This window comes from Anomaloglossus baeobatrachus, chromosome 1 (assembly GCF_048569485.1).
Source record: "Anomaloglossus baeobatrachus isolate aAnoBae1 chromosome 1, aAnoBae1.hap1, whole genome shotgun sequence".
NCBI lineage: Eukaryota > Metazoa > Chordata > Amphibia > Anura > Aromobatidae > Anomaloglossus > Anomaloglossus baeobatrachus.
In genome coordinates this window covers 623,911,467-623,938,864 of record NC_134353.1, presented here as the reverse complement: position 1 = coordinate 623,938,864, position 27,398 = coordinate 623,911,467, and the positions used below count along the sequence as shown (strand labels likewise).

Here is a 27,398-nt window from a genome sequence, read left to right as displayed (position 1 = left end):
CAGCAGGGGTCGGGAACCTATGGCTCGCGAGCCAGATATGGCTCTTTTGATGGCCGTATCTGGCTCGCAGACAGGGCTCCTACCTGTCTATGGGCAAATGCCGGGGCCCTGGAGAGCCGGGGGGGCCCACTCGGCCTCGTCAGTTCTCCTGTCCCTTGGCCGGGGCCCACTCGCCTTTATAGTTCTGCTGCCCCCGGCCGAGTTCCGGGGACCGCAGTCCTCGGCAGCAATCTGCGGCGCCGTCACTTTAAGGCGCGCAGACATCCTGTTTTGAATTTCATCTGTGGGCGGAGCTACCACCTTCTCAGTCCCACAGATGGAGGCGAGCTTCTGTCCGGCGCTGTGTGGGCCCCCTCTCCACCGTGACCTAATCGGGTAAATGCCCTCCCCGCCTCCCCATTATGGGCCCCGGTGAGCTGCTTCTAACCCCCCAGATGTATGCCCTGCCAATGCCCCCCCCCCCCCCCGCCGATGCCGCGGGTGCTGTACCCGCCGAGCCGTGGGTGCAGGCCCCACAGAGCAGCAGAGTTGTGTGTATTTGTCTGTATGTAGCAGAGTTGTATGTGTTTGTCTGTATGTAGCAGAGTTGTATGTGTTTGTCTGTATGTAGCAGAGTTGTGTGTGTTTGTCTGTATGTAGCAGAGTTGTGTGTGTTTGTCTGTATGTAGCAGAGTTGTGTGTGTTTGTCTGTATGTAGCAGAGTTGTATGTGTTTGTCTGTATGTAGCAGAGTTGTATGTGTTTGTCTGTATGTAGCAGAGTTGTGTGTGTGTGTGTGTGTTTGTCTGTATGTAGCAGAGTTGTGTGTGTTTGTCTGTATGTAGCAGAGTTGTGTGTGTTTGTCTGTATGTAGCAGAGTTGTGTGTGTTTGTCTGTATGTAGCAGAGTTGTATGTGTTTGTCTGTTTGTAGCAGAGTTGTGTGTGTTTGTCTGTTTGTAGCAGAGTTGTGTGTGTTTGTCTGTTTGTAGCAGAGTTGTGTGTGTTTGTCTGTTTGTAGCAGAGTTGTGTGTGTCTGTTTGTAGCAGAGTGTAGTACCATTGTTTCAGTCCAGTTGTGGCTTTATACAGCAGGGAGGAGCATTCCTTGCTGTACTAAGTGAACATTGGAGCGATTGATCTGTCAATGGCCCTTTAAAAACATATTGTACGGCTCTCGCGGAATTAAAATTAACATGTTGCAATCAAAGCAGACTTTTTTTCATTTGGGAGCGGGGTAGTCTTATACAGTGAGTATATCCCAAATTCTATATTTTTAGGGCAGAAGTTGGGGGTCGTCTTATACGCCCAGTCGTCTTATACGCCGGCATATACGGTAAGCAATACATTTTGTTCAACTTCACAATTGTGTCCCACTTGTTGTTGATTCTTCACCATAATAATAACATTTTTATCTATGTTTGAAGCCTGAAATGTGGGAAAAGGTTGAAAAATTCAAGGGGGCTGAATACTTTCGCAATGCACTACATACTTACAAGCTTTTCTTTAAAGTTTTTCGCAGACAATCCCTTAAAAAGGAGTTTTCTTACATTTTACATTAATTGATCACCACTGTTCAGGACAAAGGCAGCAGTGGCCCACTTCACTGCTGTACATCATACTATGACGCCCATGAATTGGAGGATATACCTGGTACTGCCATAAAAACCTTTCATAAGCAAAATGCCACTCTTACTTATCGTTTTGCTCAACTAAGTACCACTGCCCGTTTATTCAGCTGCTGGGCCACAGGATGGAAAAGCCTTTTCATGAAGGAAGGTAATAAATGGAAAGGTTACAAGGATTTAGGAATCAGACTATTTGCAGTATTATTTACCTTTAGACTGAATCTTTTCACAGTTTGGAGAAATAATTATACATTTAAGTTTCTTAAGTTTCAGATGTTTCAGCACCTCCCGTAAACCCATCACAAGACGCCTTTTGGTTTTTGCCTTCACTGGATCTTTCAGGTACAAACGATCCTGGAAACGCACTAGCTCCTTAAGTAGTTCTGTTACACACGTGTCCACTTCTTTGCTGAGAACCTGACTGCAGTACCTGAAAATACACAAATATCTAAATACACGGGTAATAAGGATGATCTGCTCAATTATACATCAGTGTTCCCATCACTGGTCTAATGCCACAAAGGCAAATCTACAGTCATGCCTTATTTTAAAGGCCCCCAGACATTTCTGGAACCCTCAAACTATGAAGGGGATAGTTGTGCTTAAGTGAGGTGACCTGGACTGCTTTCTAAATGGCAACTTTGGCAGAACAAGGGTCCCTCTGTCTAAAAAAGGGATTGTTCCAGAAATGGAACACCCGTGTATTTATGGCATATTCAGTACTTTCAATGTATATAATTCACATTGAAATAACCCGTTAAAGGGGTTGTCCTCTTTTAGAGAAAAAGAAGGGAATTTTGTTTACTTACCGTAAATTCCTTTTCTTCTAGCTCCTATTGGGAGACCCAGACAATTGGGTGTATAGCTTCTGCCTCCGGAGGCCACACAAAGTATTACACTTTAAAAGTGTAACCCCTCCCCTCTGCCTATACACCCTCCCGTGCATCACGGGCTCCTCAGTTTTGGTGCAAAAGCAGGAAGGAGGAAACTTATAAATTGGTCTAAGGTAAATTCAATCCGAAGGATGTTCGGAGAACTGAAAACCATGAACCAAAAGAACAATTCAATATGAACAACATGTGTACACAAAAGAACAACCAGCCCGAAGGGAACAGGGGCGGGTGCTGGGTCTCCCAATAGGAGCTAGAAGAAAAGGAATTTACGGTAAGTAAACAAAATTTCCTTCTTCTTTGTCGCTCCATTGGGAGACCCAGACAATTGGGACGTCCAAAATCAGTCCCTGGGTGGGTAAAAGAATACCTCGATAAAAAGAGCCGAAATGACCCCCTCTTACAGGTGGGCAACCGCCGCCTGAAGGACTCGCCTACCTAGACTGGCATCTGCCGAAGCATAGGTATGCACCTGATAGTGTGTCGTGAAAGTGTGCAGACTAGACCAGGTAGCTGCCTGACACACCTGCTGAGCCGTAGCCCGGTGCCGCAATGCCCAGGACGCACCCACGACTCTGGTAGAATGGGCTTTCAGCCCCGAAGGAAGCGGAAGCCCAGAAGAACGGTAGGCTTCAAGAATCGGTTCCTTGATCCACCGAGCCAAGGTTGACTTGGAAGCCTGCGAACCCTTACGCTGGCCAGCGACAAGGACAAAGAGCGCATCTGAACGGCGCAGGGGCGCCGTGCGAGACACGTAGAACCGGAGTGCTCTCACTAGATCTAATGAGTGCAAATCCTTTTCACATTGGTGAATTGGATTAGGGCAAAATGAAGGTAAGGAGATATCCTGATTGAGATGAAAAGGAGATACCACCTTAGGGAGAAATTCCGGAACAGGACGCAGAACCACCTTATCCTGGTGAAAAACCAGGAAGGGGGCTTTGCATGACAGAGCTGCCAGCTCCGTTACTCTACGGAGTGATGTAACTGCCACTAGAAATGCCACCTTCTGCGAAAGACGTGATAGAGAGACATCCCGCAGCGGCTCGAAAGGTGGTTTCTGAAGAGCCGTTAGCACCCTGTTAAGGTCCCAGGGTTCCAGCGGACGCTTGTAAGGTGGGACTATGTGGCAAACTCCCTGCAGGAACGTGCGGACCTGCGGAAGCCTGGCCAGACGCTTTTGAAAAAATACGGATAGCGCCGATACTTGTCCCTTGAGAGAGCCGAGTGACAAACCCTTGTCCATTCCGGATTGAAGGAATGAAAGAAAAGTGGGTAAGGCAAAAGGCCAGGGAGTAAAACCATTATCAGAACACCAGGATAAGAAGATCCTCCAAGACCTGTAATAGATCTTGGCGGACGTTGGTTTCCTGGCCTGTCTCATGGTGGCAATGACATCCTGAGATAACCCTGAAGACGCTAGGAGCCAGGACTCAATGGCCACACAGTCAGGTTGAGGGCCGCAGAATTCAGATGGAAAAACGGCCCTTGTGACAGCAAGTCTGGGCGGTCTGGAAGCGCCCACGGTTGACCCACCGTGAGATGCCACAGATCCGGGTACCACGACCGCCTCGGCCAATCTGGAGAGACGAGAATGGCGCGACGACAGTCGGACCTGATCTTGCGCAACACTCTGGGCAGCATCGCCAGAGGAGGAAATACATAAGGCAGTCGAAACTGCGACCAATCCTGAACTAATGCGTCCGCCGCCAGAGCTCTGTGATCTTGAGACCGGGCCATGAATGCCGGGACTTTGTTGTTGTGCCGTGACGCCATAAGATCGACGTCCGGCGTTCCCCAGCGGCGACAGATCTCTCGAAACACGTCTGGGTGAAGAGACCATTCCCCCGCGTCCATGCCCTGACGACTGAGAAAATCTGCTTCCCAGTTTTCTACGCCCGGGATGTGAACTGCGGAGATGGTGGAGGCTGTGGCTTCCACCCACTGCAGAATCCGTCGGACTTCCTGGAAGGCTTGACGACTGCGAGTGCCGCCTTGGTGGTTGATGTATGCGACGGCAGTGGCGTTGTCCGACTGGATACGGATCTGCCTGCCCTCCAGCCACCGATGAAAGGCCAATAGGGCTAGATACACTGCCCTTATCTCCAGAATATTGATCTGAAGGGATGACTCTACCGAAGTCCAGGTTCCCTGAGCCCTGTGGTGGAGGAAAACCGCTCCCCACCCTGACAGGCTCGCGTCCGTGGTGACCACAGCCCAGGTTGGGGGTAGGAAGGATTTTCCTTGCGATAGAGAATTGGGAAGGAGCCACCACTGAAGAGACGTCTTGGTTGCAAGGGAAAGAGACGTTCCTGTCGAGGGAAGTCGACCTCCTGTCCCATTTGCGGAGAATGTCCCACTGGAGTGGCCGCAGATTGAATTGCGCGAATGGCACTGCCTCCATCGCTGCCACCATCTTCCCCAGGAAGTGCATGAGGCGCCTCAAGGGGTGTGACTGACCCCGAAGAAGAGATTGCACCCCTGCCTGCAGAGAAAGCTGTTTGTCCAGCGGTAGCTTGACTACCGCTGACTGTGTATGAAACTCCATCCCGAGGTAAGTCAGTGATTGGGTCGGTGTCAACTTGGATTTTGGGAAGTTGATGATCCACCCGAACTGCTGGAGAGTCGCCAGAGCGACGGTAAGGCTGTTTTGACACGCCACCTGAGAAGGTGCCCTGACTAGGAGATCGTCTAAGTAGGGAATCACCGAGTGGCCCTGAGAGTGTAGGACCGCCACAACGGATGCCATGACCTTGAACACCCGTGGGGCTGTCGCCAGGCCGAAAGGCAATGCCACGAACTGAAGGTGTTCGTCCCCGATGGCGAAACGCAAGAAGCGTTGATGTTCGGGTGCGATCGGCACATGGAGATAAGCATCCTTGATGTCGATCGATGCTAGGAAGTCTCCTTGTGACATCGATGCGATGACCGAGCGGAGAGATTCCATCCGAAACCGTCTGGTGCTCACATGTCTGTTGAGTAGTTTGAGGTCCAGAACGGGACGGAATGAACCGTCCTTCTTTGGCACCACGAACAAGTTGGAGTAAAAGCCGCGACCATGTTCCTGAGGGGGAACAGGGATCACAACTCCTTCTGTCTTCAGAGCGTCCACCGCCTGAAAAAGTGCGTCAGCCCGAGCGGGGGGCGGAGAGGTTCTGAAGAAACGAGTCGGAGGACGAGAGCTGAACTCTATCCTGTAACCGTGAGACAGAATGTCTCTCACCCATCGGTCTTGACCATGTGGCCACCAGGCGTCGCAAAAGCGGGAGAGCCTGCCACCGACGGAGGATGCGGTTCGGGGATGTCGAGAGTCATGAAGAGGCCGCCTTGGAGGCATTGCCTCCGGCGGCTTTTTGGGGGCGTGACTTAGCCCGCCACGCATAGGAGTTCCTCTGGCCTTTCTCCGGCCTGCTGGACGAAGAGGATTGGGACTTGGCGGAGGGACGAAAGGACCGAAACCTCGATTGTATTTTCCGTTGCTGAGGTCTCTTCGGTTTGGACTGGGGTAAGGAGGAGTCCTTTCCCTTGGATTCCTTAATAATCTCATCCAATCGTTCGCCAAACAATCGGTCGCCAGAAAACGGCAAACCGGTTAAGAACCTCTTGGAAGCCGAGTCTGCCTTCCATTCGCGCAGCCACATGGCCCTGCGGACTGCCACAGAATTAGCGGATGCCACCGCTGTACGGCTAGCAGAGTCTAGGACTGCGTTCATGGCGTAGGAAGAAAAAGCTGACGCCTGAGAAGTGAAAGACGCAACCTGCGGAGCAGAATTACGTGTGACCGCATTAATCTCAGCCAGACAAGCTGAGATAGCTTGGAGTGCCCACACGGCTGCAAAAGCCGGGGCAAAAGACGCGCCCGTGGCTTCATAGATGGATTTCACCAGGAGCTCTGCCTGTCAGTGGCATCTTTTAGCGATGAGCCATCTGCAACCGATACCACAGATCTAGCCGCCAATCTAGAGACTGGAGGATCCACCTTGGGACATTGAGCCCAACCCTTAACTACGTCAGAGGGGAAGGGGTAACGTGTGTCAGTAAGGCGCTTAGTAAAGCGCTTGTCCGGAACCGCTCTGGGCTTCTGGACAGCATCTCTGAAGTTAGAGTGTTTCTCCTGCTGAGAAGTCGACTCCTCTACAGGTGGAGGCGGGGGAGATAGATCAAACACCTGGTTGATGGACGAGATAAGGTCATTTACTAAGGCGTCCCCTTCAGGTGTATCAAGATTGAGAGCAACGTCAGGGTCAGAGCCCTGAGCTGCAACGTCCGCCTCGTCCTCCAGAGAGTCCTCAAGCTGGGAACCCGAGCAGCGTGAAGAAGTCGGGTAAGATTCCCAGCGAGCCCGCTTAGCCGGTCTGGGACTGTGGTCCGGGCAGGAGTCCTCCACGTGAGACCTAGGGCCCCCCCTGGGAGCGCGCTGCGGCGCGGACCGAGAGGGGCCTGGAGGCGACGATCCAACAGGGCCCGGGGCCTGTGTAAGGACCGGTCTGGACTGCAAAGCTTCTAGCAGCTTGGCAGACCATTTGTCCATAGACTGAGCCATGGATTGTGAAAGTGACTCAAAGAGTTTCTCAGCAAAAGCGGCAAACTCTGTCCCTGCCGCCTGGACAGGAGGAGCAGGGGGGTCTACCTGAGCCGAGGGGCCCACTAGTGACCGAGGCTCCGGCTGAGCAAGCAAAACAGGGGTCGAGCATTGCTCACAGTGAGGGTAGGTGGAACCCGCAGGTAACATAGCCGCACAAGAGGTACAGATCGCAAAAAAACCCTGTGCCTTAGCACCCTTGCTCCTTGTGGACGACATGCTGTTGTCTCCTAGGAGAGTGATCACTGAGGGTATATGGGAAAGGGTATATAGCCCGACCGAACAGAAATATATATATAGAATACGTATCTATTCCGGCACCCTAAGGGGACCAGCACCGGGTGACCGGTGTGGCTTACCAACCGCTAAAAAGCGGAGTGTGTGTCCTCCAGATTCCCTGCCTTAGGCCTCCCAGAGTTGCAGAGCTCTTTCCTGGTAATCCTCCACCGGCAGAATGCCAAAAAAATGGCTGCCGGAGCTCTCTGGGGAGGAGTGGAGCCGTGGGCGGCGCTAGAAAAGTGCGGGAATCTGGGGTCCCCACAGTGATCAGTGAGGGGGGAGGAAACATACAGGATGCTCGGCCCTCACATCCGACGTCAGGTCGGCAGTCCCGCCCTTACCCCTGACAGGCAGGCCCGGGGGCGGGAGTTTTGCTACTAGGCCGCAATGAAGCCGGGGACTAAATTTAAGACCGCGGCCGACAAGCAGGCGCGGTCGGCGCGGAAGTCCGCCGGTCTTCACAAATCAGCAGCTGCTGCAGCGTCCGGGAAGAAGGCGCTCCATGCACAGCCCCCATGGGGACACAGAGTACCTTAGAGATGCAGGGCCCGGTCCCTGAGGATGAATAGACTCCTGTCCCACAGGGGCTGCGGAGGGAGCACGGTCCCAGTAAATGGATGACCTGTCAGGATCCCACTTCTCCCAGAGCCGCTAAGGGATGGTGAAGGAAAACGGCATGAGGCTCCGGCATTTGTACCCGCAATGGGTACCTCAACCTTAACAGCACCGCCGACGTAGTGGGGTGAGAAGGGAACATGCCGGGGGCATAAAACTGAGGAGCCCGTGATGCACGGGAGGGTGTATAGGCAGAGGGGAGGGGTTACACTTTTAAAGTGTAATACTTTGTGTGGCCTCCGGAGGCAGAAGCTATACACCCAATTGTCTGGGTCTCCCAATGGAGCGACAAAGAAATATATGCTTATGCTGCAATATTAAAAACACAAACTAAGTATTACTTACCCTCCCAGAGTATAGCACAGTTTCTCTGCTGCTTACCTGGTCTCTGTTTAACTGCAGCATAAGACACGACCACTGCAGCCAATCACTGAGCTAAGCGGCGCTGCTTGTGTTAGTGGCACAAATCGTTTAACAACTGATAGCACTATAACATCACCGCTGCAGCCAAATAGAGACCAATTAAGAGGCGGATACATCGCACTAGACCAAGGAAGAGTAAGTAGTGCTCAGTCCGTTTTTTTTTTGTTTTGTTTTAGACCTATCGCAGAATATGGAATCACATTTTCTAAAACAGCACATATCTATGAGCTTAAGTGCAAAATTTGGGAATGGTACTATCAGGCTATGTCCGCACACTGCACATTTTTTTCTCCAGCGAATAACGCACCCTCTAGCAGAAAAACGCACCCAAAAAACGCATGCGTTTTTACCGTGTTTTAGTCCCTACGTTTTTTTTAAATGTTGTCAATGGCAAAACACAGGGAAAAATGCAGGGACCTGCAGAAAAAAAAAGTCACAAAACTGCAGCAAAACCTCTATGGAAAAAAGAAGCAACGTGCGCACAGCGTTTCAGATTTCTCATAGACTTTGCTGGGGAAGGACTGCATGAAGTTTATAAACACAAACTGAACCAATCCTGCACCAAAAACACAGCAAAAAAAGCAGTGTGCGCACAGGGCCTCCAATAATTTGGCCGCAAGTGTGATGAGATTCCGAAATTACTCACTCCCGAAACCGCCTGCTGTGAATCTTGGGGAGGTTGGAGCTTGGTTGTGGGACAGGAAGAGAAACCTTTGTGGCACCAGGAACATCCTGAGATGGGTCATCAGGTGGAAATGCACAGGCATCAGCCGGTTCTGGTCTTTCTTCGTCTTCCATTTCAAGACTGTTATTAACCACCGCAGACACTATATTATATGAATAAATATTGTTTTTATATTATCGAAATAAAATCAAATATGGGAAGAGAAGCTTATGTACATTAGTCTTTGTTTCAATTAATTTTATATAAAAATAATTCTGAGAGCCTATGCTCACCTTATGGTCAATCTGCATAAATTAGTCCTGTTTAGTTCTTTATTAAATAATTTGTGGACATTTTCTCTCTTTCTGGTGTGCTGTAAAAGCACTCGCCCCTCTCACAGCATACACTGTATACGGTAGCGCTCTAAACACTTACTGCAGAGGTTTCTGAACATGTACAGAAAGCTTGGGGAAAATGTAGCTTTAAATATTTGAGTATATTAAATAACACACACACACATACCATACATACATACATACAATATATATCTCTCTCTATATCTACGTCTATCAAAGCATAATGATGAAATAGCCCTATAAATATATAAAATATATATAAATAAATTATATTTAATATACATATAATATATATATATATATATATATATATATTTAATATACATATAATATATATATATTATATGCATGTCCTAGTGAAAGATCAGAAAAGGCTCGCGGCAAGAGAGTGCTGTCAGCTCCGAAACCTGTCTGATGGACGTAATTGCTACTAAGAATGTTACCTTCCAGGACAGAAGAGCAAGGGAGGATTCCTTGAGAGGTTCAAAGGGAGACCTCTGGAGACCGTCCAGAACGAGGTTGAGGTCCCATGGTTCCAGCGGCTGTTTGTACGGGGGAACTAGATGGGAAACGCCCTGGAGGAAGGTCTTGACTTGCGGTTTTTGAGCCAGGCGGCATTGGTAGAAGATTGAGAGCGCTGAGACCTGCCCTTTAAGGGAACTGAGAGCCCACCCCGCTTGCAAGCCAGACTGTAGAAAATCGAGAATTCTGGGGATGGCCAGAGGCATAGGCTGGACGTTAGTTTCCCTGCACCATGAAAGGAAGATTTTCCACATACGGTGGTAAATGCGGGATGAAGCAGGCTTTCGGGCGCTGATCATGGTGGCAATAACCGCGGGGGAGAACCCCGCTCTTGTTAATATCCAGGTCTCAATGGCCATGCCGTCAGCTTCAGGGCTCTGGAGTTCTGATGGGAAATGGGCCCTTGGGTCAGCAAGTCTGGGATGTCTGGAAGGCGCCACGGTGCGTCTGTGAGCATTTGTACTAATTCGGCGTACCAGGCGCGCCTGGGCCAGTCCGGTGCTATCAGTATCACCGGGACTCCCTCTGCCTTGATCTTCCTGATTACCCGCGGCAGCAGGGGTAGAGGTGGAAATATGTAAGGCAGGTGGAAGTGGTGCCAGGAGCAGACTAGAGCATCCGCGCCGATGGACTGCGGGTCGCGTGACCTGGCTATGAACGCGGGTACCTTTGCATTCAACCTTGAGGCCATTAGGTCCACGTCTGGTGTGCCCCAGCGAGTGCAGATGTGTAGAAACACATCTGGGTGGAGAGACCATTCTCCGGCATCCAGGCCTTGGCGACTCAAAGTCTGCTGCCCAGTTCTCTACCCCCGGTATGTGTACCGCTGATATCACTGATCCCGTCGATTCGGCCCAGCTGACGATCTTGTGGGCCTCGAGATAAGCCGCTTTTCTGCGGGTGCCCCCCTGCCGATTGATATAGGCTACAGCTGTCGCATTGTCAGATTGGACTCGAATCTGACGACACGCTAGCAGAGGGCTGAATGCTCTGAGCGCGAGGAAGATCGCGCTGAGTTCCAGGATGTTGATGGGAAGGAAAGACTCCTGGGGCGTCCAACGTCCTTTAGCAGTGTGGTGCCGGTACACTGCTCCCCAGCCTAGGAGGCTGGCGTCCGTGGTCAGGACCAGCCAGTTCACTGGGAGAAAAGATCTCCCCTTCGATAGGGATGAGGACCGAAGCCACCAGCGGAGTGCGTACCTGACTGAAGGCATCAGGTGAAGATGTCTATCCAGGGAGAAGGGGCTCTTGTCCCAGGCCGCTAGAAGGGCAGTGGGCGGAGGTGCAGTTGAGCAAAGGGTACTGCTTCCATAGCGCCACCATCCTGCCGAGCACTTTCATGCTGAATCGAATGGAGCGAGACGGAGGACGTAGAAGGCAGCGTACCGCTCGTTGAAGAGCGAACGCCTTGTCCTGAGGGAGAAGGATCACGCCCTGATGGGTGTCCAGGGACATGACCAGGAAGGTGATGGATCGTGATGGGATCGGGGATGATTTGTCCAGATTCACTAGCCACCCTAAGCGGGATAGGGTGTCCACAGTGATCTGTACGCTGGTTGAGCAGTCGCAGAAGGAGGGGGCCTTGATGAGGAGGTCGTCCAAGTAAGGGAGAACGACTACTCCCCTGGCGTGAAGGACGCTCATGGTGGCCGCCATGACTTTGGTGAAGACCCTTGGTGCGGTGGCAAGGCCGAAGGGTAGAGCTACGAATTGAAAGTGGGAGTCCTGAATTGCGAAGCGGAGGAACTTTTGGTGATCTGGGGCGATGGGTATGTGCAGGTACGCGTCCTTGATGTCTATGGAGGCGAGGAATTCCCCTTCGACCACAGATGCAATAATGGACCTTAGGGACTCCATTCTGAATCTCCGTACGTGCACATGTTTGTTTAGGTGTTTGAGGTCCAGGATGGGTCGAACTGACCCATCCTTTTTGGGGACCACAAAGAGGTTGGACTAAAAACCCCCGAACTTCTCGTCGTCTGGGACAGGTATTATCACTCCTGGTGTTTGGAGCGAGTGGATTGCTGAGAAAAAAAGCTTTGCGTCGTTTTCGAATCTTTGGGGGGGGTTTGAGAGAAAGAACCGACTCGGGGGTCGGGTCTGAAATTCTATGTGGTAACCGGAAGACACAAGGTCTCGCACCCATTTGTCGTCTGATGCGGCAGCCCAGATGTGTTGAAAGAGCCGCAGTCGACCTCCTACAATGAGTGTGTCTTCCGGGGCGCCGAAGGAGTCATGAGGGGGGAAAACGTCGTGGCCGAGTCTCCCTAGTCCTGGACTGTTTCGGTCTAGGCTGCCATGACGAAGTGGGTTTCGGGGAGAGACGAGAAGGTCGGTCCCTGCGTAGTCCGCGGCTGGTGGCGGGGACAGCACGGGATGACGACCAACCAAATGAGTTCCAAAAGGAGCGGAACGAGAACTGTGGACGTCTGGTGAAGGACGTCCTGGACTTCAGCTGGGGGAGGGAGGTACTCTTTCCTCCCGTGGCGTCAGAAATGAGCTTGTCCAGACGTTCGCCAAACAATCGGTCTGGAAAAAAAGGAAGGCCCGTGAGAGACTTCTTGGAGGCAGAGTCCGCTCGCCATTGTCTGAGCCAGAGAGCTCTATGGATGGCTATGGTATTTGAGGCGGCAAACGCTGCGCAGGTAGCAGCGTCCATGGAGGCCTGGATGAGGTACTCCGCCGCAGCGACAATTTGAGCTGTTACCTCTGTGAAGGTCTGAGTGAACTGGGATTCCTCAAGCGAAGTGTTAAGGAATTCTGCCCAGACAGAGATCGCCTTTGCGACCCACACAGAGGCAAAGGAGGGCGAGAGGGAGGAACCCGCAGCCTCAAAAGCAGAGCGGGCGAGGTGCTCCACCTGTCTGTCTGTCGGGTCCTTGGTGGAAGAACCATCGGGTAAAGACAGGAGCGTCTTTGTGGTAAGGCGGGAGACCGGGGGGGGGGGGGGGGGTCGACCGTGGGCGGATCGGCCCAGCCCTTAGGGGCAGGTGAGGCAAAAGGGTACCGGGACTCCATGAGTTTTCGGTCACCGAAGCGCCTGTCAGGCTTCTCCCTTTGCTTTGTGAGGATATCCTGAAACTCTGGGTGATCAGCGAAAACCTTTTGGGGTTTCCTTGCCCTCTTCAAGGAGACCGCATGGTCAGTGGTAGTGGATGGGGGATCCCCCACATGCAGAGTTTGGTTGATTGCTGCTATAAGGGAGTTTATTGCAGTTTGATCATCTGGGGGTGATGAAACCAAGGAATCCTCCTGGTACAAACAGCATTCTCCCTCCTCCAGCTCTTCAGAAGCCGTGGAGCGTGTGGGAGAGCCTGCCCTGTGTGCTCCCGAGGGAGAGCCCGCTGGAGACACCCGGCCGTGTGCCCTTTTCCTGATCCCTGCAACCGGTGAAGCATGTGCCCGGATTACCTCAGAAGGATCCTCCATAGGGGTATCCTCAGGCTGCGTTCTGTCCAGGGACCCAGAAGGGTGTGGAGGACGACACTGCATAGCCAGAACCAGGTTCTGTGACAGTTTTTCCATGGATTGGGACAGAAACTGTGCCCATTCCGGTGGGCTGGGGGCCCTAGGCCGGTGGTGGCAGGGTGGTCTTGGGGGGCTATAGGGGCACAGGACTCACAGAGAGAAGAGGTGTGTTTACGTGGTAGCTCAGCGTGGCAGGCAGTGCAGGCTGAGTAAAAGACTATGTGGGCCTTAGTACTCTTAGTGCATGCTCCTAATAGGAGTATGCCAGGAGGGGGAGCAATGCTCAGCAGAGCTACAATTGATAGCAAGCACCTCACCAGAATCAGCCTATGGCCCTGTCCTCAGGAAGGATTCACCTCTATGAAGATCTCGCACGCTTCCCTGGGGGGAAGGGGGAAGAAGGCTGGGGTTATCGCGGCCGCAGGGGGGCGGGGCTTAGCACTAAAAGAGCGTGAAGATGAGTCAGTGTGCCCCCCCCTGCTGTGGGTAGTAAAAAACGTCAGGAAGGGAGCTTCTGCGTTTTCCTCCCTCTCCCTACAGTCAACCACCGCTGACAAGCTGTGTGCTATCAGCCGGCTTTTGCTGGCGCAAATAAACAGAGCAGATAATACACAGCATGAGACCCTGAGCCCTGGGTCCTCCCCCTGCCACCGGGAAATTATCTGCAAGACTTTCTGCAAACAGCAGAACTTCCCCCTCCTCCAGCCGGCAAGCTAGAGAAAGTTAACACTGTGTGTGCAGGATCCTTGCTCCTTGCACATAATAAATACTGTAAATGCCCTGGAAGCCTTCCCTGCAGCGTCTTTTCTCCCTTTGTCTGGGAAACCAGTCAGGGGGGATCTCACCTTAAAACACTGCTTTCCAGGCAGTGAAAATAGCAGAGTCAGCTTGCTGTGTCGGTGTCATATTCAACTCAGAGCCTGCAGAGAGGGGCTGAGGAATTAGTGCCATCTTTATCTCAGAGCCTGCAGAGAGGGGCTGAGGAATTGGGCTATAGGGCACAGGCCTCTACCGTGGGCTTTGGAAAATCTGTGTCTGTGGAACCCGTCGTCCAGCCCAGGATCCAGCGTCGCAGGAAGGGGCACGTGTAGGCAACGCTTCACGTTCCCGCCCGTTGATGGTAGTGGGAGATCGGTCCCAAAAGGAAACAGTCGCCCTCAAAAAATAACAAACCTTGAAAGGAAGTGCCTCCTACAGACACTAAGCTAAAACTGAGCTTGCCTGGCCCGGCCAGGGGGTGTATACTGCAGCGGAGGAGCTATGCTTTTGCATCTACTTAGTGTCCTCCTATGGATAGGCAGCATAACACCCATGGTCCTGTGTCCCCCAATGAGGCGTCAGAGAAAGGAGTTAAATTAAAGACGTATTTGCAGTATTAATCTTACTTAGAGGGAATCTGTCAGCAAGTTTTTGCTACCTCATCTGTGAGCATAATGATGTAGGTAAAAAAAAAAAAAAACCCGAGTGCAACAATGTATTACTTAGATTACTAGGTGCTACGTTTCTGATACAGTTTTTAGCTGTAACAATGCAGCAGAGCTGAGAGCGCTGCCCGTCCACACCAAGCTCTATATGTACAAGGTCTATAGATAGTGAGCTGCTAATCACAAGAGGGGGCAGAGTCAGACAATATAGGATGAGCCAGCTAGTCACAGCAATAATAATATCCTAGTGATACAACACTCAGTTTAAGTAAACAACAGCACAGGAGGTGACGTGACATATGGTTCAATTCTGTATGTTAACCCCTACACCATGCTGTCCTCAGATTACATTGCAAAAACCTGCTGACAGATTCCCTTTAAGTAGTTCATGAATTTGATCATAATTACCAATGGCATGCACATCTGGAGAATCCGAAGTCCGTTCACTTAGGGCTTGTTTTTCTACAATAGAATCTGTACCACGTAGAGGAAATATTACTGACTGAGCTGCTTCTTGGGAGATTTCATCAAAATTACCAATATCAAGCGGATCTGGAGAAGCCGGAGACTGTTCAGTTAGGGATTGATTTTCAACATTAGAATCAGTTAGGGATTGTTTTTCTACATTAGAATCTGTACCACATGAAGGAACTATTACTGGCTGAGCTGCTTCTTGAGACGGGATCAAATTGAGCTGTTTGCGTTGTTCTCGCTCTTTCAAAATGATCTATGGGGAAAAAAAATATATATATGTATCGGGGTTTTTTTTTTTCAACTAAAATATCTACATCAGATTCTGGAAGTAAACAGATACCAAAGTCCCTACAAGCAGATGCAGGTCACTTTTACTGGTCTATTCTACTAGTAACAACAATCAGAACAGTTCAGATGTCATTTTGCTGAAGCTTTCTAAAATAAAAAAAAAAAAGGACAGAGGTCATATAACGCCTACAATTTTCCAGTTAAATATTTTGCAACAATTCTTACATATCCTCAGTTTTGTTTTCAATTCATTTAGTGGGTAAATCATGAAGATCACAACGTTCGTCCCCTGCACCATCCTTCGGGCTCTTTCAGAAGTCCGTCATCATCGGTCCGATCTCAGAACACAATGCATGGACTGGCCACGCGTCTCCTGACCCGAGAGTGACAGCTTCGAGGCTGTCAAGTTGAGGTCGGAGGATGGACAACCAGTCCGTGCATTGGATGATCATGGATATCTGAAAGAGTGCTTGCACAATATTAAATGCATTTGACATGATCATGGTCTACAATTCTAGACAGATTCACAGAAACCTGAGATTCTATAACTGTGTATAAATTCCTTCCCGACTCCACATACGGCAATCGGACTAATTCCCTGGATGAACGCCCCATCACAGAATCTAGTGCACATAGCCAGTATTATATTATTCAGGAAAGGAATCCAGGCCTTTCTTAAATTTTATAGACTATGGAACCCACTGCCACATGTGGCAGCGGGTTCCATGGTCTCACTGCTCTAACAGTAAAGAATCTTCATCTGTGATTATGATTAAACCTTCTTTCCTCTAGACGTAGAGATGCCCTCTTGTCCCTGTTGCAGGCCTAGGTGTACAAAGATCATTAGGAAGGTCTCAGTACCATCCCTTGATGTAATAAGATCACCTATATTTGTTTAAGCTTTAAATGTGACCTTGGTTGATGTCCCTTAAGGAGGATGTATATTCTTTCTGGTTGACCCTCGTTTAATGTGATTAAGTGTATCGATGTACCATTTTCCCAAGTAATATTAATGTTTCTGCTTGATTATCTTACTTTAAATTCAATAAAAATTATAACTAATAAGATCACCTATAAGTCTTCGATTTCCAAACTGGATAACCCCAAGTTTAATAATCTGTCTTGGTATTGCAGTCCACACATTCCCTTAATAACCCTGGGTGCTCTTCTCTGCACCCGCTCTAGTTCAGCTATGTCGTCCTTGTACACCAAAGACCAAATTTGTACACAGTATTTGAAGTGTGGCCGCACTAGTGACTTATATAGGGGTAAAACTGTTATTCTCATGAGCATCTATGCCTCCTTTAATACATCCCATTATTTTATTAGCCTTATCAGCAGCTTTTTGACACTGGTCATTAAACTTGAGTTTGTCGACCACCCAGATACCAAGTCTTTTACAGTGACCGTTTTACATGGGGTTTTACAATTAACTACATAATGTATATTTTTTCCTCTGCCAAGTGTATGACCTTACATTTATTCATATTCAACTTCAATTACCATTTCTCGGCCCAAACCTCCAGCCTACACAAATCCCTCTGCAATATTAAATTATCCACTTCTGATTTAATTACTTTGTAGAGTTTAGTATTGTATGCCAATATTGAAATTCTACTCTCAAGACCCTCTACAAGATCATTAATAAATATGTTAAAAAGAAGAGAGCCCAATGCTGCTCCCTGTGGTACCCCACTGTTAACTTTGATCCAGTTAGAGTGGGTTCCATTAATAGCCACCATTTGAATTCTATCACTGAGCCAGTTCTTAACCTAGTTACATATTTTCCTCTATTCCCATTAGTCTAATTTTATGTACCAGCCTTTTGTGTGGCACTGTAGAAAATGCCTTTGAAATTCCATATGCCCAACATCCAGTGGATTTCCCTTGTCCAGTCTGGAATTTACCTCCTCATAAAAGCTGATGAGATTAGTTTGACAGAACCGATCCCTTAAACATATGTTGATACTGAGTCATGAGGTTCATCTTCTTGAGATACTCCAAGATAGCATCTCTTAGGAAACCCTCAAGGATGTTACCTGCAGCAGGAGGTTAAACTTACTGGCCTATAATTTCCAGGCTCAGATTTTGTCCCATTTGCTATGTGCCAGTCCTGTGGTACAGTGCCTATTATGGAGTATTTGAAGATTAAAAATAGTCATCTACCACTGCACTTAATCCCTGCAGTATTAGAGGGTGTATACTATCTGGCTCTGGGGATTTGTCTACTTTAGTGATTTTGAGGTGACACATTACTTCCTGCTGGGTTAAGCAAGTGACGTTTAATGGGAATTTATGGCATCACTGATCATGGAATCAGTCATTGGATTTTCTTGTATAAATACTGTGGAGAAAAAGGTGCTTAGCAGATTGGCCTTTCCTTGATCCTCTTCCACCATTTCACCAAGACTATTTTTGAGGGGGCCAACACTATCATTTTTGGAGTTTCTTACTGTTTATGTAGCTTGAAGAATAATTTTGAATTATTTTTACTTTCTCTGGTAGAGTCTCTCTGTCTCAACTTTTGCTGGCTAGTTTTGCTTTTTACAGAATTTATTTGATTTTCTATAAGCATTTAATGCCGCCTCACTTGCTTTAATTCACTAAACACTTTCTTTTTGTCATTTATTGCACCCCTAACAGATCTATTTAGTCATAGTGGTTTCCTCCTTTTACTAACTTGTTTATTCCCATAGGGTATATATTGTGCACAGGTCCCATTCAGGATGCTTAGATAAATTAGAGTACAGTGGAACCTCGCTTAATGAGAAACCCAGTTAGTATTTCGTTTTCTGTAAATTTGTAACTCTGTTTACGAGAAAGCCTTGCTGTATGAGCAAAATACTCACCGCACACACTTCCGGTTCCGTACATCCACCGCGCTTCTAACCCGCTCTTGCAGTTTACACAAACACACACAAGCACGCACGCACACACACACATATATATGCTCACCTTACCTTCCATTCCCTCGCCAGCTTCCTAGAACTTGCATGTATCGGGTAACCAAAGCGACCGATGCCGGACTTTCAGCTCCCAGCGCGCTGACATCAAAGGCAGGAGCCGCTTGCCTCTGATTGGCCTGCGCGCTGCCTTTGAGTAGTGGCTGACAGAGGAAGGTCCTCCCTCCACAGGATATGTATCCGGTAACCATCGCGACAAGGGAGGAACTTCCCCTGTAAGGCGCTAGTCAAAGGCAGCGCGCTGGCCAATCAGAATGTGTGGAATGGCACAATAGTGCACCAGGATAGGACATTTAACACGTTGTGGAACAAATTGTCTGCATTGCAATGATTTCCTATGGAAAATCTTGCTTTGCTGTACGAGTAACTTGGTTAACAAGCACACTCCCACAACGGATTGTTCTCGTTAACCAAGGTTCCACTGTATATGTGTATAGACACCGCTGCACTCATAGGTCTGCATTTTTTGGCTTGTGTAAGGATTGCGATTATGGACCTGTTGTGGCTCTTCAGACACAAAATCAACTGTCTCTTCGGCATATATGAAGTTGTTGAGTACAGGTCAGAAGACCTGAGGATAATCCATGAAACAAAGACATGGGAAAGTAGCCTTAGATAACTGCAGATCAACCCAGACACAAATGTGCATCACAGGATATACCCAAACATGAAACTAACCCTATGATTTTCTAGTATATCTAGGAAGCGAATGTAGAAGTTGTTACATTGGCACATCAAAGTCACATCAAATGCTACTTTCGAGTTATTTTTTCACAAATGTATGAAAATATAAAATTGCCATTCTTCTCCATTGTTAACTACATGACATTTCACCATCATTTCAGAAGCTTATTCAATAATGACAAACAGCAGCTACAATAACACAAAGAATTATGGGAGACTCCAAATTTGGAAATAACCAAGTACCTTTTTAAGTGAAGTGGGCTTTTTGGCTTTGGGCACTTCTCTCTGCTTCCCTTTCTTGACAAGCGGGGCACTGGAATCCAGGGGGTTGTGCGGGGCCAAACTCTGTTTCGATTGTGGGCTATTCCCTACATTTGCTTGTACTCTGGATTTTACTGGGATGCTGCTTCCAACTGAAAAACAAAAAAAAAAAAAATAATAATAATAATAAATAATAATGATAATAATAAATAATAAATAATAATAATTAATAATAATATGGCCCATGTAGTAGAATATTTTACAATATAGTGGTAATATGGTCACCTCGAAACACCGTTGTAGTTTTCATATGCAATTCATTTAGATACAAACTGGAGTAAATTTGGAAATACACTGCATTACTTATAGTTTAGTGATCATGAGTTATAGCCTGTATGTATCCTGTAAATGCATCATACTCCTACGGCTTAGAGATGGTAATGAGCACCTTATGGATTGGAAGCTGGAGAGCAGGGGGCTCACCCTCCTGTAACTGGTGAAATGTGTTACTGTCTGTAAATGTCCTCCCTCAACTGTAAAGTGCTGCGGAATATGTTGCCACTATATAAATATAATTATTATTATTTTTATGTCTCTCTAAGATAAGTCTCAGGCCTTTACATGTGGAGCATTTACAGTTAGGTCCAGAAATATTTGGACAGTGACACAAGTTTTGTTATTTTAGCTGTTTACAAAAACATGTTCAGAAATACAATTATATATATAATATGGGCTGAAAGTGCACACTCCCAGCTGCAATATGAGAGTTTTCACATCCAAATCGGAGAAAGGGTTTAGGAATCATAGCTCTGTAATGCATAGCCTCCTCTTTTTCAAGGGACCAAAAGTAATTGGACAAGGGACTCTAAGGGCTGCAATTAACTCTGAAGGCGTCTCCCTTGTTAACCTGTAATCAATGAAGTAGTTAAAAGGTCTGGGGTTGATTACAGGTGTGTGGTTTTGCATTTGGAAGCTGTTGCTGTGACCAGACAACATGCGGTCTAAGGAACTCTCAATTGAGGTGAAGCAGAACATCCTGAGGCTGAAAAAAAAGAAAAAATCCATCAGAGAGATAGCAGACATGCTTGGAGTAGCAAAATCAACAGTCGGGTACATTCTGAGAAAAAAGGAATGGACTGGTGAGCTTGGGAACTCAAAAAGGCCTGGGCGTCCACGGATGACAACAGTGGTGGATGATCGCCGCATAATTTCTTTGGTGAAGAAGAACCGGTTCACAACATCAACTGAAGTCCAGAACACTCTCAGTGAAGTAGGTGTATCTGTCTCTAAGTCAACAGTAAAGAGAAGACTCCATGAAAGTAAATACAAAGGGTTCACATCTAGATGCAAACCATTCATCAATTCCAAAAATAGACAGGCCAGAGTTAAATTTGCTGAAAAACACCTCATGAAGCCAGCTCAGTTCTGGAAAAGTATTCTATGGACAGATGAGACAAAGATCAACCTGTACCAGAATAATGGGAAGAAAAAAGTTTGGAGAAGAAAGGGAACGGCACATGATCCAAGTCACACCACATCCTCTGTAAAACATGGTGGAGGCAACGTGATGGCATGGGCATGCATGGCTTTCAATGGCACTGGGTCACTTGTGTTTATTGATGACATAACAGCAGACAAGAGTAGCCGGATGAATTCTGAAGTGTACCGGGATATACTTTCAGACCAGATTCAGCCAAATGCCGCAAAGTTGATCGGACGGCGCTTCATAGTACAGATGGACAATGACCCCCAAGCATACAGCCAAAGCTACCCAGGAGTTCATGAGTGCAAAAAAGTGGAACATTCTGCAATGGCCAAGTCAATCACCAGATCTTAACCCAATTGAGCATGCATTTCACTTGCTCAAATCCAGACTTAAGACGGAAAGACCCACAAACAAGCAAGACCTGAAGGCTGCGGCTGTAAAGGCCTGGCAAAGCATTAAGAAGGAGGAAACCCAGCGTTTGGTGATGTCCATGGGTTCCAGACTTAAGGCAGTGATTGCCTCCAAAGGATTCGCAACAAAATATTGAAAATAAAAATATTTTGTTTGGGTTTGGTTTATTTGTCAAATTACTTTTGACCTCCTAAAATGTGGAGTGTTTGTAAAGAAATGTGTACAATTCCTACAATTTCTATCAGATATTTTTGTTCAAACCTGCAAATTAAACTTTACAATCTGCACTTGAATTCTGTTGTAGAGATTTCATTTCAAATCCAATGTGGTGGCATGCAGAGCCCAACTCGCGAAAATTGTGTCACTGTCCAAATATTTCTGGACCTAACTGTATGACTTCTCAAGTCTTTGGTCAATACAGCACCAGATCAGAGTTCTTCATTTCAGGGCAGATCTCCCTATGGAGGTAATAATTAGGATATTTAAAGGGAATCTGTCACCAGGTTTTTGCCACCGAATCTGAGAGCAGCATAACATGAGGGCAGAAATCCTGATTCCAGTGATGTGTCACTTACTGAGCTGCTCAGTGTAGTTTTGATAAAATCACTGATTAATCAGCAGGAGATTATTATTAGATGCCTACTTGGAGTGCTCACAGGTATTCCAGCATATTCATGAGCTCTGTATAACTGCTAGATCTGCAGCAGAGAAAACATTGATTTTATCAAAATGACAGCAAACAGCTCAGTAATGACACATCGCTGGTGTAACGGTCTCTGTCTCTACATTATGCTGCTCTCAGATGGAGGGGTAGAAGCAAAATCCTGGTGTCAGATTCCCTTTCATTCTCTTGATACTGAGGGCCCATTGAAGAGAGACTTGTTACAATCAATGTAAAAATCTTTTAAAATTATTTTATAGAAGTAAAAATATTGTGATCTCTTTGTCCCTTTAGTTAAATTTTTGGCTTAGTTTACAATGTTGTGACTTGTTCCATAAGAAGGGAATTTTGTTTACTTACCGTAAATTCCTTTTCTTCTAGCTCCTATTGGGAGACCCAGACAATTGGGGTGTATAGCTACTGCCTCCGGAGGCCACACAAAGTATTACACTTTAAAAAGTGTAACCCCTCCCCTCTGCCTATACACCCTCCCGTGCATCACGGGCCCATCAGTTTTGGTGCCAAAGCAGGAAGGAGGAAACTTATAAATTGGTCTAAGGTAAATTCAATCCGAAGGATGTTCGGAGAACTGAAACCATGAACCAAAAGAACAATTCAACATGAACAACATGTGTACACAAAAGAACAAACAGCCCGAAGGGAACAGGGGCGGGTGCTGGGTCTCCCAATAGGAGCTAGAAGAAAAGGAATTTACGGTAAGTAAACAAAATTCCCTTCTTTGTCGCTCCATTGGGAGACCCAGACAATTGGGACGTCCAAAAGCAGTCCCTGGGTGGGTAAAAGAATACCTCGATAAAAAGAGCCGAAAACAACGGCCCCCTCTCACAGGTGGGCGACCGCCGCCTGAAGGACTCGCCTATCTAGGCTGGCATCTGCCGAAGCATAGGCATGCACCTGATAGTGTTTCGTGAAAGTGTGCAGACTCGACCAGGTAGGTGCCTGACACACCTGCTGAGCCGTAGCCTGGTGCCGCAATGCCCAGGACGCACCCACGGCTCTGGTAGAATGGGCTTTCAGCCCTGAAGGAATCGGAAGCCCAGAAGAAGGGCAGGCTTCAAAAAATCGGTTCCTTGATCCACCGAGCCAAGGTTGACTTGGAAGCCTGCGACCCCTTACGCTGGCCAGCGACAAGGACAAAGAATGCATCAGAGCGGCGCATTGGCGCCGTGCGAGACACGTAGATCCGGAGTGCTCTCACTAGATCTAACAAATGCAAATCCTTTTCATATTGGTGAATTGGATGAGGGGAAAATGAAAGTAAGGAAATATCCTGATTGAGATGAAAAGTGGACACCACCTTAGGGAGAAAGTCTGGGACCGGACGCAGAAACACCTTATCCTGGTGAAATACCAGGAAAAGGCCTTTGCATGACAGCGCTGCAAGCTCTGACACTCTACGGAGTGAAGTAACCGCCACTAGAAATGCCACCTTCTGCGAAAGACGTGATAGAGAGACATCCCGCAGCGGTTCAAAAGGTGGTTTTTTGAAGAGCCCGTAGAACCATGTTGAGATCCCAGGGTTCCAGCGGACGCTTGTAAGGCGGGACTATGTGGCAATCTCCCTGCAGGAGCGTGCGGACCTGCGGAAGCCTGGCTAGACGCTTTTGAAAAAACACGGAAGCGCCGAGACTTGACCTATGAGGGAGCCGAGAGACAACCCTTGTCCAACCCGATTGAAGGAAGGAAAGAAACCTGGGTAAGGCAAACGGCGAGGGGATAAACCCCCTCTCAGACCACCAGGCTAAGAAGATCCTCCAAGATCTGTAATAGATCTTGGCGGACGTTGGGTTCCTGGCCTGTCTCATAGTGGCAATGACATCTTGAGACAACCCTGAGGACGCTAAGAGCCGGGACTCCAAGGCCACACAGTCAGGTTGAGGGCCGCAGAATTCAGATGGAAAAAAGGCCCTTGAGATAGCAAGTCTGGTCGGTCTGGGAGCGCCCACGGTTGCCCCACCGTGAGATGCCACAGATCCGGGTACCACGACCGCCTCAGCCAATCTGGGGCGACGAGAATGGCGTGGCGGCAGTCGGACCTTATCTTGCGCAACACTCTGGCAGCATTGCCAGAGGAGGGAATACATAAGGCAGTTGAAACTGCGACCAATCCTGAACTAAGGCGTCCGCCGCCAGAGCTCTGTGGTCTTGAGACCGTGCCATGAATGCCGGGACCTTGTTGTTGTGCCGAGACGCCATGAGATCGACGTCCGGCGGTCCCCAGCGGCAACAGATCTCTTGAAACACGTCCAGGTGGAGAGACCATTCCCCCGCGTCCATGCCCTGGCGACTGAGGAAGTCTGCTTCCCAGTTTTCTACGCCCGGAATGTGAACCGCGAAGATGGTGGAGGCTGTGGACACCGCCCACAGCAGAATCCGCCGGACTTCTTGGAAGGCTTGACGACTGCGAGTGCCGCCCTGGTGGTTGATGTACGCAACCGCCGTGGCGTTGTCCGACTGTATGCGGATCCGCCTGCCGTCGAGCCACCGAAGGAACGCCTTGAGGGCTAGATACACTGCCCTTATCTCCAGAACATTGATCTGAAGGGAGGACTCTGTCGGAGTCCAGGTTCCCTGAGCCTTGTGAGAAAAACCGCTCCCTATCCTGACAGGCTCGCATCCGTCGTGACCACAGCCCAGGATGGGGGCAGGAAGGATTTTCCTTTCGACAGAGAAGTGGGGAGAAGCCACCACTGAAGTGAGGTCTTGGCTTCCAGAGACAGAGAGACGTTCCTGTCCAAGGACGTCGGCCTCTTGTCCCATTTGCGGAGAATGTCCCATTGGAGAGGACGCAGATGAAATTGCGCAAAGGGGACTGCCTCCATTGCTGCCACCATCTTCCCCAGGAAGTGCATGAGGCGCCTCAAGGGGTGCGACTGGGCCCGTAGAAGGGATTGCACCCCTGTCTGCAGCGACCGCTGTTTGTCCAGCGGTAGCTTGACCATCGCTGAGAGAGTATGAAACTCCATCCCGAGGTACGTCAGTGACTGGGTCGGAGACCAATTTGACTTTGGAAAATTGATGATCCACCCGAACCTCTGGAGAGTCTCCAGAGCAACAGTCAGACTGTGTTGACAAGCCACCCATGAGGGTGTCTTGACTAGGATATCGTCTGGGTAAGGGATCACCGAGGTGCCATGAGAGTGTTCGTCCCTGATGGCGAAACGAAGGAAGCGTTGATGCTCTTGAGCGATCTGCCATGGAGATAGGCATCTTTGATGTCGATTGATGCTAGGAAGTCACCTTGGGACATCGAAGCGATGACAGATCGGAGGAATTCCATGCGAAACCGCCTGGTTGTCACATGTTTGTTGAGCAATTTGAGGTCCAAAACGGAACGGAATGAGCCGTCCTTTTTTGGCACCACGAACAGATTGGAGTAAAAACCGCGACCGCGTTCCTGAAGGGGAACGGGGATCACCACTCCTTCTGTTTTCAGAGTGTCCACCGCCTGAAAAAGCGCAACGGTCCGTTCGGGGGGCGGAGATGTTCTGAAAAAAAAAAAAAAACGAGTCGGAGGACGAGAGCTGAACTCTATCCTGTAACCGTGAGACAGAATGTCTCTCACCCATCGGTCTTGGAAATGTGGCCACCAGGCGTCGCAAAAGCGGGAGAGCCTGCCATCGACCGAGGATGCGGTTTGGGACGGCCGACGACAGCATTAATCTCAGCCAGAGAAGCTGAGATAGCTTGGAGTCCCCTCACGGCTGCGAAGGCCGGAGCAAAAGATGCGCCTATGGCTTCATAGATGGATTTCATCATAAGCTTTATTTGCCTGTCAGTGGCATCCATGAGAGATGAACCAACTGCCACTAATACTACGGATCTAGCCGCCAGTCTGGAGACTGGAGGATCCACCTTGTGGCACTGAGCCCAACCCTTAACTACGTCAGGGGGTGAAAGGGTAACGTGTGTCATTAAGGCGCTTAGTAAAGCGCTTGTCCGGAAAGTTCTGTGCTTCTGGACAGCCTCTCTGGAGTTAGAGTGATCGAAAAAAACGCACTCCGTGTACATTTGGGAAACCTAAACTGGTGTTTCTCCCAATGTGAAGCCGACTCCTCCATAGGAGAAGATGGGGAAGAGAGGTCTAGCACCTGGTTGATGGACGCTATAAGGTAATTTACTATGGCGTCCCCTTCAGGTGTATCCAGATTGAGAGCAATGTCAGGGTCAGAGCCCTGAGCTGCGACCTCCGCTTCATTCTTCCGAGAGTCGACAAGCTGAGACCCCGAACAGCGTGATGAAGTCGTGGAAGGTTCCCAGCGAGCCCGGTTAGCCTGTCTGAGGCCGCGGTCCGTGTCGGAGTTCTCACCGTGGGATCTGGGTGTTACCCCAGGAGCCCTTTGTTGTACCGACCCAGAGGGGCCTGGGAGCGATGAACTCACAGCGCCCTGGCCCTGTGTTACCGGTCTGGACTGCAAGGCTTCCAGTATCTTAGCAGCCCCTCTGTTCATAGACTGGGCCATGGAATGTGAAAGTGACTCAGAGAGTTGCTCAGTCAAACGTGCAAACTCTGTCCCTGCCATCTGTGCAGTGTAAACCAGTGGTACCACCTGAGCCAAGGGTCCCACCAGTGCCGGAGGCTCCGGCTGAGTGAGTGCCCCAGGGGCCATGCATTTGCAATGATAGGTGGAACCTGCCGGCAATATAGCCGCACAAGAGGTACAGGGCAAAGAAAGCCTGTGCCCTGGCACCCTTACTGTTTGCGGACGACCTGCTGTTGTCACCTCTTAGTAATCAGCGAGGGTATATAGCCAAAAGCAATAGTGCTGCCGAACAGTGAAATCATATACTATAAAATATTATATATATATATATATATATATATATATATATATATATATATATATATATATATATATATATATATATATATATATATATATATATATATATATATATATATATATATATATATATATATATATATATATATATACACATATATATACACACACACTTCGGCACCCAAGGGTGGCCAGCACCCGATTGGGAAACTGGTGCCCCACAGTGCACAGTGAGGGGGGTCAGAGGATACCAAGTATGCTCCAGCCCTCACTGCCGACGTCCATTCGGCCGTCCCGTCGTTACCCCTGACTGGCAGGCCCGGGAACGGGAGTATATGGTACTAGGCCGCAAGAGCCGGGGACTAAAGTTAAAAACGCGGCCGGCAAGCAGGCGCGGTCGGCGCGGTAGTCCCGGTCTCACAAACCACAGAGCAACCGCTGCGGCGTTTGCAACCCAGGTGCTGCATGCAGCGTCCCCAAAGGGGACACAGAGTACCTTATGGATGCAGGGCTCTGTCCCTGACGATGTCCAGTCTCCT

General features: G+C 48.7%; 1 protein-coding gene across 1 annotated transcript in view; it reads right to left on the bottom strand.

Moving 5' to 3' along the window:
- SECISBP2 (SECIS binding protein 2) overlaps positions 1–27,398 on the bottom strand; it is a 99,541-nt gene that overhangs the window by 13,347 nt on the left and 58,796 nt on the right. The window contains exons 6-9 of the mRNA XM_075318900.1: positions 19,479–19,648; positions 15,235–15,553; positions 9,039–9,219; positions 1,813–2,033 (exon numbers count right to left, since the gene is read on the bottom strand). Of these exons, the coding sequence (XP_075175015.1) occupies positions 1,813–2,033; positions 9,039–9,219; positions 15,235–15,553; positions 19,479–19,648 (891 nt within the window). The remainder of the gene's footprint in view (positions 1–1,812; positions 2,034–9,038; positions 9,220–15,234; positions 15,554–19,478; positions 19,649–27,398) is intronic.